Raw genomic sequence first — 12,395 nt, forward strand, 5'->3', positions numbered from 1 at the left:
GTCGCAACATATTATATCTCTACGTTGTAATGCAATTATTTTGTGGACTCATGGGATCTACGCATCAACGCGCGATTCGTTTATTATGCGCAAATATAATGAGCAAAAACTGACAATTAACGAAAACGTATCGTTTGACACAGTTTTTCTTTATTTATGGAATTAACGAATTCTTCGAAACTCATTATTTAATTTCTCACTCGGATGATATATATAAATCGAGTTATTTTCACATAAATTTTCTAATTTTTTTTTTACAAACTGTCTCGAAAAATATAGAAATCAATTATACGACTTTACAAATTTGCAATTAAAAAATGTTCAAGAAAATATTAAAAGAGCATTTGTTTTCGTATTTAAGCTACAGCGTTCCGCTTTACGAAATCTTTTCTCGATAAGATTAACGAGAATGCATAATCTCAAATTCGCATTTTATCCATATAAAGATAACTAGATGGTAAAAAACGGAATATTATAAAGCTTTTGTATTCTCTGTAGCTATATTAAATTATGACGCCAGAAGCGAGAAATTATGTATAAACTTTTTTCTTGCAAAATACATCGAAAATGAATAAGTTCCTTTGGTTGCAATCACTCTTATTCTATGATAAAGATTATTAAAATATGCCGAAAATGTCTTCTTTTGTTATCTTGTATTAATAAATGTATATATAATTCATTTGCTATAATTTTAGCGAAAATATATCTTAGGATTAAGTCGATTTTATAATCGAAAATTTATAATAAGATATTTTTTTTATTTATAATAAAAGTCAGGATTAAATCGATTTTATAATAAAAATCGAAAAATTGATAAATGAGATAAAATAAATAAATTTTAATGATAATTAGAACTTGTGAAATCTCGATGCGTGATAGTGGTTTAGAGAAACAGTGACTTATTGAACTTTAGCGATATGCTTGGAAAACTATATGTTTGGTAAATTATTATCACTGGTCTTTATCATTGCTTTATTTATAACAGATATTGTGATGTTTGATCGCAAACTAAGGCCGAAAGTTAGAAACTATTTATTGCGTTGCAGATCGGTTAGTAACATTAAAAAGACAGGATATTTCCACGTATTCTCATTACCATTCATTATGAATGTCATGGTTACGATTGTTTGGCGAGTAAACATACGCAAAAGGCCGTGTCTCTAATGAATGCCAATTACATAATTTTCGAAAGTTCTCCGCTGTCTAGGTTACCTTGAATTATGATATTAAGAGCAAGAATTAGGCAAGAGGATTTTTACAAAGAGTACTAATATTAACTCATATTTTAACGTAGTCTTATTTTTGGGATAAAAATTTTATCATGAATAAAATAAAATTATTAGTAATAAATAATCTCTTTTTAAACATTCTTTTTAATATTTAATTTTTAAATGCATTAAAGTCCGGAATAATAATTATTATTCGAAAATTTGAAAGGCTTAAAAACTAATATCACGATAACTTTGTTTTTATTTTCACGATAAACTTTTTTTATTTCCATATTTAAAATAATTTAATATATATGTGTATATATATATATATATATATATATATATATATATAATGTTTAATATGTAATATTTAATATATTAATTTTGTTATAAAAGATTATATAATATTTATTATATGATACAAAAAAAGATAAATGTAAGAATTAAACTCAAGTCTATAAATTAATGCGCAGATTTCATACCCACTATATATTATGAACACCCTAGCGTAAACATGCTAATAAATTGTATTTAAGATGCCACAAATTTAACATTGAAATATATCGGTTGACTGCCTGTAGTCAAATAAGGGAACTCGTTTATACTCTAGGAAACTAATTTAATCTTACCAATTTTCATTTAAATCGATGGATTTCAATTTCAAGTCTTCCTTTGTTTGCAAATTAAAAAAAGAATATTCCTTATTGTACTGATTTTAAATTTTATTCAACAAACGATCTCTTTCAATGTATTTAGCATATAGTAATTTTTGTAAATATTTGTTGTCAAAATTTTTATAAATATTTATAAAAATCTTTTACGCTTGTATCATTTCTAATTTTAGATGTAATCAATCAGAGCATGATTCATATGACAAAATATATTATAGATCCTCGTATTTGAAAATGTTCGAAATTATATCGAGTGAAATGTAAATACTTTGCGTAATGTTTGTTAAGCACTTATGTCCGTGTCGACATCCAAAATAAATATAAACGAGCGGAAATATTATTTTGTAACATGCGCGATATATTCGCTTTCGAAAATAACATTTAGAATTCTGCGACAAGATTATCTATGATGTCACTAACGTTGAATAGTCCTTTGTTGAATAGTTTTATTTCTTTCTATATTATCACGTATATTATTTTTATGTTGGTTATTAAATTTTTCTCATATAATAGCAGATATTTGATTACTGAAATCGAGAAATATTTTTGTATGAGAGAGAGGAAAATTTCGAGAAAATTGAAAAAAATAAGATAGTATATTTATGATTTTTTAAATTTAAATAATCATTAATCGTATTTTATATTTTATTAAATTTATATATGATAGTAGTTATATAAAACATGTACGTATAAAAGGAAATATAATATTCCCTCTATTGAAAAAATAAAGTTCATCTTAATATATCTTACACAATTTCTCTCTCTCTCTTTCTTTGTCTTTTTTCCTTTATTTTCAATGTAATATAAATTATATAAATTGTTTTTTTATTGAATAAAATATTGTATTATTATATATATTTGTTTATATGTACTTTAATAATACAATTCAATAAAAAAACCACACAAGAAAAAAATTATTTTTTATTGAACTGTTTAATTGCAAAACAAATTCGATAATGTATGATATAAGATTATTAAAAGTAATTCAATCATAAAAAAGCGTAAATATATATTATTAATTTATAATCAATTTTTTCGAAAAGAAAATCTTGAAAATAACAAAAATTTTACTCGACATTTTTTATTTATTTTTATATGGAAAATTACTTTTTCTTTTTTATTATACTGCGTTTTCCAATCGACATTATGATAAAGAACACGGATGCATCTTTATCATAAGCAGAAACACGCGACATATTGATTATGTAAGTTTAATTTCAGTCGACCCTATATCGAATGTCGTGATTCTCGGTTTCCGTGACAATTCTAAATGGTAAAGTACTTCTGTATTCACAAGTTTGTCTGCTTTGAAAAAGGTAGTTAAAGGCTAAAGGCAGTATATTAATAGGTCTCATTATAGGCGTTACGGAAGATAACTATACGACGGTCAAAATGATAACAAGGGAATTGCAACATTTTCAGCGCTAAATATTACTTGTCGTTGTTTAACTAATCATGCAAGAAAGAAATAAATGTTGGTCGTTTACAGTACCCAAAAACAATCGCGTGCCGTTACAAAGAATCATGTAAGGTAGACATGGCCAATAATATAATTCAACAAAAAGAACAGGACTAATATTTTTTCGTAGTTTTTTGGGCGGTAAATATAATGTCAATTTTTAAATTATTTCATTATGTCACAGTTCTGAGAAATTTGCCGTAAATGTAAATGTTGTAATATAAATAGCTATTTCAATATATTTTGTCATATATTTGTAACTATAATATGTAACGTGTAGGAGACATTTTATTGCACGCAAAAATTAAGTAAAATTTTAAAATCTTAATTTTTAAAAATGTTAAAATTTTCAACTTTATAAATGCAATAAACCTTATATTTCACCTTAAATATCTTATTAATTCTATTCGACATAATGAATTATTTCTGAGAGCTAAAAATCTGAGCAACATATTTAATTTTGTAACTAAAATTTGTTTAACACCTGCATATATCGTAAATAAAACATAAAAAAATATATTAAAATTATAATTTTTTTTAATAACTTTAAATTGTCTCAAAATTACGATGCAGCAATTTGAAAAATAGAATTATATTTAGTATTAAAATAATTACAGGAAGTAACTCTTGTTCTTATATTCGAAAAAAGTTATTTTTGAACTGTGTAATATAGTTAGTTAAATGCGTAGATTCATCTCAATCATATAAATTTGCAAATCCCTGATTATTATTACGTACATTGTGTTTATGCAAAATCTAAAACAATACACACTCCAGAACTATAATATCAAAGAAAATATATATCTACCATACGTTGTGAAATATTTAGTATCTTTATTACTTTTTGAATATATAATCTTGAATCTCATTATAATATCATAATCTTGAATTATTTGCATAACGCGTTTCTTAGCAGATTATTCTATTTAAACAGAATACAGAACAGAATTGTTTTCCAGAATATGTATTTTAATTATTTTCGCAAGGATACTATAAAATGATTTTGCTACCATATTTGTAATTGTCAAACGATACCATAAAAGATATATGTACGTGCAAGAGATGGCAACGTCTAGAGTCAGTTTGGTTTTCATGAGAGAAGGGAAAAGAACATCAATAAAGTAGGACAAGTTCTTGAGAATGAGGTCAGATGACTCTTCTTCTCGGACGAGACAGAATGAATTATGAAAGAGGAAAACAGCCAAAAAACTGAATGAATCTTATAAATTAGTATATTACATATTTATGACGACATTTTGCATTATCGAATTTTTCACTAAAATATTGCAATAATATGTAACTGTGTGTGGCAGTTCATTAGATTTAAGAATCACAGATTTCTATAATATATATCCGAAAACTTCTGGAAATGTTCGATTGATTCGAATTAATTATAAATATAAGATTTTGTAATCATTTCGGTCTTTAGTTTCAATAAAATTTAAGGCGAAAATTTATTGTTTAAGTAAGTTTATTATAATTAAATTTAAATTTATTAATTTTCCTGAAAATATTTAAATTATATCATTTCTTATACATGTAATATATAATTTATTCTCAATCATTTTATGTAATTTAAGTGACATATTTTTATACAAATTTTTTTATGATATAAATAATAATATTCATAATTTTTATTAAAAAATAAACAACATTAGGATTTTTTTGCATTACGTTTTGTAAAAAAAAAATGATTACAAATAATTGTTGAATCATGTCACAAAATTATCAGAATATGTATTATATACTATATATAAGTGTACCTTGTTCGAAAAAATGTTATTCGACAGTTATTATCAAAGAATATATTCCATTGAATAAACTGCAAAAACTATAATATATTAATCATTACAGTCTTTTTGTAAAGAATAAATGACAAAATCGATATAAATTATAATGCAAGCAATATTCATAATGATTTAAATTTATATTTCTTTTTATTTCTTTGTCTCATAATTATATTGGCTTCATTTATATTTTACTTTTGAAATGTTAATACATATAACATATGATAACATGATATAACATATGATACGTTACTTTATTCAGTTACTTTACCATGTTTGTAACCATAGATGCCAATATTTCATGAAAATCATGTTTTATTAAATTAATGCTCGCAATATGGCTATTAAATATATTGTGTAAAAATATATTGTCATAAAAAACAGCCAATAAATTTATTTCTAAATAATAAAACTAAAATTATTACAGTTTTAGTATTATTTTACTATCGCATAAAAATTTGCAAAACATTTATTTCTTGCATTTTATCATTAAAATACTGATGTAAAAATATATAAACAAGCAAATGTTTAGCAAAATAAAAAATTCAGGAGAGGATTCTTATTATATTTCAGAAATGTGTGCAGAAATCAGCGGATATGTAAGATATGTATATTACATTGTTATGACAAGGGAAGCCTTTCTTCTGACAACAATCCGATCTAGTATGTCTAATGGCCAACCGCTGACCTACTTCATGTTTGACCAGTAAAGTAGGCTTAAAGACTTCAACACCAATCGAAGAGCCAGCCCTGAGATTAGAGATAACTAAGCATTGGCCTTGACATTCATACGATAACTCAAAGCGATTTATCAGACATGCGAATATATCTATTCTTTATGGAAAGGTGTTGTCTTATCGCGGCATTTAATTCGAAGCGTAGCGTGTCAAATACTCGTTGATCGATATCAGAAATAAGATTAATAAATAATTTAAATGATAAAAATAAAAATTTTTACATACGTAATAACATGTGTGTAATTTATACACGTAAACGTACAAATAATAGTGATTATTGCGTGTATCTCTTTCTCTCTAACACTATTAGCTACGTTAAAATATCAAACTTTCTTTTTAGAATAGAAATAAATTTAGTAAAAGCAAATTTAAAATAAATTTCCTCGAACAATTTGATAAGAATTTTAATTTGTTATAGCCTTGAAAATTTCACATTAAGCTTTTCGCACACATACATTATACTTTTTAACGATATAAGATCTTAGAAGATAAAACTTTGATCAAAACAAAGTACGATATCAAAAATCAAACAAAGACTTGTCGCAAATGAACTTGTACTATTTAAGATCAAAGTTCATTAGTATCAATTTTCATTAGTCCCGCGGATTCTATATTTGTTTGCGAAATTGTTTCTTAATTACTTGATAATTGGTATTTCACAAATGATGAAGTATGATCGCATGTTACGGAGTACATGCACGTCACTTCATCAGGCAAATTGCAGAAACTGCGGCATGCGAGAGTGCCACACAACTCATGCCAGAGATACTAGTTTTCTATCATTAAGGATGATCGGCAACCTTTCCATGTGCATACGCGCGAAGATATGATATGAGAGGGTGCGTGGGCACGTACCCTCGCTAATGAGCTTGCTTCTCAAAATTTGGCAGGCTCGATTAATCCGTCATTGATGAGAGCCAACATTACGACAGAATTTCGCTACAGACGTGCGAAAAGTGAAAATAACTTGAATCGTAGTCTCATTTATCGTACGATACTTATGTTTATCTAATCTTAAATTTTATTTATATTTTCTACACATGTATCAAGAATGTTCAAATTATGTAATGTTATAATTGCAGAATTGTTTTCCAATTTCCTATCTTGGTAAAGCATTAGAAATAGGAGAACGAGATACGAACTTTGAGATGAGTGTTTTATATGTAATTTCTTATTGAATCAATATGAATAGTGTTATGCATAATATCATAATTATCCTGTAGAAATTATATATATGTATATATTTATGAATTAAAAATTTTAGGAAATACTATCCCTAATTTCCTACAAGAAATTATATTATATTCTATTTATTTTAAAATGAAATGTGTGTATTTTAAAAAAAACTAAGATGGTTAAGAATTTGAAAGTTCTATGATCTAATTCAGTTCTATGATCTAACTTCAAATAATTAAATAAATTCGATTCCGCAATTCCTGTCAATCTAATTTTCAATGTATCACATGTTAAATGCCCAAGATCCAATATATTAAATAATCCTAAGCTAAAATGTCTCTTATTATTTAATCAAATATAATATTGCGGAAAATATTGCGGATAATCAATAACTACAATTACCAACTTATTAATCTATCATTAAATAGTGTCCACAATATTTGTCCATCAGAGATATTTGCGCGAAAATTTCCAATAATTTCTGAAAGATCATCAAACGAATCTCGCCGGCCGGCGTGGATGTGCTAGAGCATCATTAGAGATGATAAGAGAATTGACAGCAGCCTAGAAGTTCTTAAGTCTCGGATCAAGACAATGACATTTGTACCTTTGATCTCGGCAATGTGAGCGTCGTACTCGCTTCTGCTGCGCATATAGTCGATTCTCGCTGCGACATTTAGGAAACTCTGATTCCGATACTCGGCATACCACTCCGAGGGTGGCCGATCGTCTGGGCCCGATTGCTGGAGTCGAGGACTGCTGCATCTCCTATGCGAGAGACTCTCTTCCGAGGGGAATCTCATAAAGGAAGTAACCGAGCTAGATTTACTGCCATGACTATGCACACCGTGACTATGACTCTGATAGGCCGAGTCCTCGAGAGGATGTTCCTCGCTGGGAGTCCTGTTGGACTCCGTCAACATGTGTTGCTGAACGATCGCAGTGTCATCGCCGCTCGCATTATCCAGACTGATCTCCCGGACGCTCTTTTTCACGGTGATTTTCTCAAATTTTACAACCCTGGCGCCGTTTAACTCGCCCTCCTCCACCAGTCGCTCGAAGCTCTCCTCGAACGAGGAGTCGCTCGCTCTGGAGGATGGTCGCCGGTGCGTGGGCGACTGAAAGGATCTGCGTGCATCCGCGTTCTCCAAAAGATCCTCGGTGCTAGGACTACGCCCAGCCGACCAGATCTGTTCGAAAAAGCTCACCCGATCACGCAGCCGGCCACCGCGTGGCGTCCTAGGACTGCCGGTGTCGCCGGTACCACCAGTGCCGCCACCACCTGGGCTATCCACCCTCGGAGGAGTCGGACTACCTCTAGGTGGGGTTGTCCACGACATATTCGGGAGATTATTCTTCTACTTCATCACCCAGGAATCGACATGTCTCGAGTTCACCTGGGATCTCTTCTCCCCTTCCTTCTAGTTTCACGCTTTAGGACTCGGCTACCTAACACCTGTTCTCTCGACACCACACCTTATACACTGGGTTGCATATGACGCATATGTTGCGCCGACGTCACCTCGTTTCAGTGGTTACTCCGAGCCTGCGAGTGGCGACTAGGAAAGAGTCGACCAGCGTCTTATCAATCGAATCGATGGATAGCAATCCTTCGGAATATTTCTCGGGGCTGGTTTTTCAGCACCCACGACAGCAGAGCGCGCACCTACGTATAGATTTCATCAAAGGCGGGTGCGCGCGCGCCGGTACTATGTACATGCGTGTATACTTATATGTATTATATGGGACGCGCGCATGTGGAATGCACAAATACGGAATGTAAACGGTGACCGCGCGCGACGACCGGCGGTTCGATACTGCCGGCTTGTCGAGGTCTCCTCCACCTCGTATCACCGCCATTCCCCCTGCTCGCGATGACGCGACACGGAACGATGCGCAGCGTTCATGCTGGCAGACCCGATTGTAAAACCGATTATCCCCCTCCGAAGAAGGGAACTCATGGCTCATCCTGTGGCCTTCTTTTTCTCCTCGGTCCGATCAATTCTCATATCCTGCCTCTTCCTTCCGAGCCCTCGATCGCTCGGTTTATCTGCGACGCCGATCGATCGATTCGGTTCAGGTGTTGCCCCTTTTAGAGGTCGAAATTTCGGGTGGTTTTACAATTAATCGTTCATTGTGTAATCGTGGATCTAAAATATGTTTTGACATATAAACGAGTTTATGGTAACCATAAGGAAGATGGAGAAACCTCTATGATAACAACTGTAGATAAGAAAACTTTTATACAGATGTATATGTATAAATATTCTTTATACAGGTAAGATTATTTTTATCCAAAAATTTGGAGCACTTTTTCAGAGGACTATGAATTGAACGATTACAATATCTGTTATTTAACTCTCTCTTTATTCTTTCCTTCTAAAATTTTATTTATTACTTCTTGTTAAACTGAAGTTAAAATGTACTGAAATAAATTGTATGGCGAATTGGGGATGTTATAGAAACAAAATGAGATAATTTAAAAATATTTGATATAAAGTTAAGATCCTAAGATATAAAAACACATATACTTCCTCTTCTCTTCTAAACTATACGACAATTTAAAGATCTCTAGAGAAAAGATAAAACTCCAGATTTTAATTAATATATAATAATATATAATTAATATGTAATTCGAATATATTGCTATTTATTAGCAGATGTAATTAAATACAAATCCCAGAAATTGAATCACGTGAATGTAACACAATTGATTTGATTGTTTTATAGATCGAAAAAATTGCAACTTAATTGTCCATATTTATTATTATTTATAACAACTAAATTATAGTTATCAACTGAATCCCTCTTTTCCTAAAAAATCTAGAAACTAACAATATAATATTTTTAATATTGGCCGATTATGATTGTCATGAACTACTAAACTACTTCAACCACTTAAACATTGCATGTTGCAATTCACGGGGCATACAAAGTGTTCTCCACAATCATAAAGCATCCTGCATTTTGATACAAGACGCGATATCCAGCATCGTCAACTTGGGAATCCAGTTATCCGACATTGGATTTAATCAGGAGGCGCGATGTCAGTTTCATACACATTTATCTCGTTGAAGCATGAGTCATGCTCACGCTGCACACAAGTTGCAAGATTTATTAAGCATACGTAAACCAGGCGGCGAGGACGAGCCGCGAATTTTAATGAACGCATCTGGATTCGTCATGTGCTATTAATATTTAAATTCCAATTGATTTAAATTCCAATTGATTTAAATTCCAATTATTCTGACATAATTATTAAACATAAACATAAACAATTTTTCTATAAAATGCTTATTATTGTAAATAATATTAAGAGGCATCTTAAATTTTGTATATGTGCATGTAAATATTGCCAAAATTTGAAAACTTAACAGTAAAAAATTTTAATAGTATTAGTGAAATTAATTATAATATTTTATAGAATATTTTATTAGAATATTTTATTTCACGTTTTGATGTAAAAGGATAAAATGAAATTTTCTCTGAAAACTAAAAACTAAGCTAACAAGCTAAAACAAATTTTGGAGCACAATGTCGAAGACATTTTGTCGAAATCGAGAGCAATCTTGAGACATTTGTGTTATCACGCTATTAGCGAGGCAATATGTCCAGCAACGAAATGTCTCCGGACAGGAAAAGCGAACGTAACGATTGCGAATGCGCAGCAGGTGTTCGTCACTTCTATTTATAACTCGTTCACGACTCTACAGATTCTATCCTATTTTCTCTGCACCACAGTTCGATTCGACGAGAATGCGAGAGTCATGTCGCAAGTAGATGCTCAAGCTGCGCAAAACGATTAGTCATAAACGAGCCTGCGAATGCATATCGTGAATATATCAATAACTAACTTCTGTTTATTCCTTACACCTTTTTCTAACAAATTCGGGATCGCAGATGTAGAATTTACTCTCAAGCCATCTGTATATTTTCACTCTTTCAAATACAATGTACTATACTTTTTTTAAATATTTTATTTATTATATTTATTATATTTATTTATTATATTATATTTATTATATTTATTTATTATATTTTTTATTTAAATATTTTTTTTAATGTGAGAATATCATACTTAATGTCAATTATATTAATTATTATATTTTTGAGAAATCATATTTCTCCTACGTACACAGAATTTGATATTATACCGATTTGTACGAAAATATCAGAAATAAATATATGTAGGAAATAAATAAGTTTCATATGATATTTGGTAAGAATCTCTCTTTTTAACGAAACACAGAAGATCCTTCCGATACCATCTCAACAATTATACTCCCGTAATTTGCGTGTGTAACAACGACGCTTCGCGTGATTTGAATCGGGGAATAGTCTATAATTACGGATTTCATCGGAGGATGAGCGAGGGTTTAATGTTAGTCCATTATGCTCCCTGTGTAACATGACCGATACGATCCCATCGCAAAACAAATCAATCCCCTATAGGGGATCGTACAACTCACCTTGTAATTGCTGGATAGTAGCTTGATATTCGGCAAGCTTTTCATCCACGTAATCTTGGCTCTGACTGGCGATAATCTCGGCTGTGCTAGGACCACTGCTTTCTTCGTCTGTCTGCGTATGATCTAAGGGCACCCCGATATATTCGTAATCCCCGGCTCTATAGGGTGCTATCAGATATTCCGGCGGCGCGCATGGTATCGGCGACGCCGAATCGCTTCTGAAGGAACTCTGCAAGTTAAGAAAAATAATGTTTTACAATTATTTGCTACGTCTTAATTTCTACATCAAATTATTCTCCTTAATCTTCTTCAGAAAATAACATGAGAACAATCTATTAGTCTGTGATTATTCTAATTATTAACTTTTTTTCCAAATCTGTTTTTCTTCCAAATATATCTTTCCTTCACACTAAGTCAATTTGTTCATGTATTCTTAAATTGAACATCCGAATCTAAATGATCCAACAAATATTATCGATCTTCGTCATACATAGGATTAAATACCTGCATCGGTATAAACGGCTTCGGTGCGTGACTGCCTGGGATCGGCGAGGGCCACCGTGGTCTTGGACACTGGATGTAACTCGAAGTAGGACAGCCAAAGACCGGTGACATGCCGGGCGAGATCGGCATCCCGATCGGTACCGGGCTCATCGGATGCATCATCATTCCAGGATACGAAAGCGGTGACATAGGACGAGCCGAGTGAATCGGCGTGGGAGGTCCACGGGGGACCCGCCCTTGCGGATGAGGCGACGACGAGGGTGTATACGGCGAGGCAGACCTGAAGGTGCTCGGCATGCTTGGTGCATTAGCTCGTCCTGACCGGCCACCCCCCGGAGGCACGTGGCCTCCAGGTGTCCTCGACGGATGCTGTTGCGACAT

General features: G+C 31.7%; 2 protein-coding genes across 2 annotated transcripts in view; both read right to left on the bottom strand.

The window, feature by feature from the left end:
* The window catches only part of LOC105254148 (nesprin-1), a 95,375-nt gene extending 86,712 nt beyond the window's left edge, over positions 1-8,663 (bottom strand). The window contains 1 exon segment of the mRNA XM_025406823.1: positions 7,649-8,663. Within this exon segment, the coding sequence (XP_025262608.1) occupies positions 7,649-8,381 (733 nt within the window). The 5' untranslated portion in view covers positions 8,382-8,663.
* Positions 8,664-11,423: 2,760 nt separating this feature from the next.
* Positions 11,424-12,395, bottom strand: LOC105254156 (proline-rich protein HaeIII subfamily 1). Its single transcript, XM_011262660.2, has 3 exons — positions 12,015-12,395; positions 11,511-11,739; positions 11,424-11,440 (listed from the first exon to the last, which is right to left on the bottom strand). Exons 1-3 carry the CDS (start codon positions 12,393-12,395, stop codon positions 11,424-11,426), a joined length of 627 nt encoding a protein of 208 aa, XP_011260962.2.

This window comes from Camponotus floridanus, unplaced genomic scaffold (genome assembly GCF_003227725.1).
Source record: "Camponotus floridanus strain SB8 unplaced genomic scaffold, Cflo_v7.5 scaffold156, whole genome shotgun sequence".
Taxonomy (NCBI): Eukaryota; Metazoa; Arthropoda; class Insecta; order Hymenoptera; family Formicidae; genus Camponotus; species Camponotus floridanus.

Bases quoted from the DNA above. Each gene is read 5' to 3' on its own strand.
- LOC105254156 (XM_011262660.2), bottom strand. From the start codon at position 12,395: ATGTCGCAACAGCATCCGTCGAGGACACCTGGAGGCCACGTGCCTCCG. The intron at 11,740-12,014 runs GTATTTAATCCT...CTTAACTTGCAG, and splicing joins AGCCGTTTATACCGATGCAG to AGTTCCTTCAGAAGCGATTC.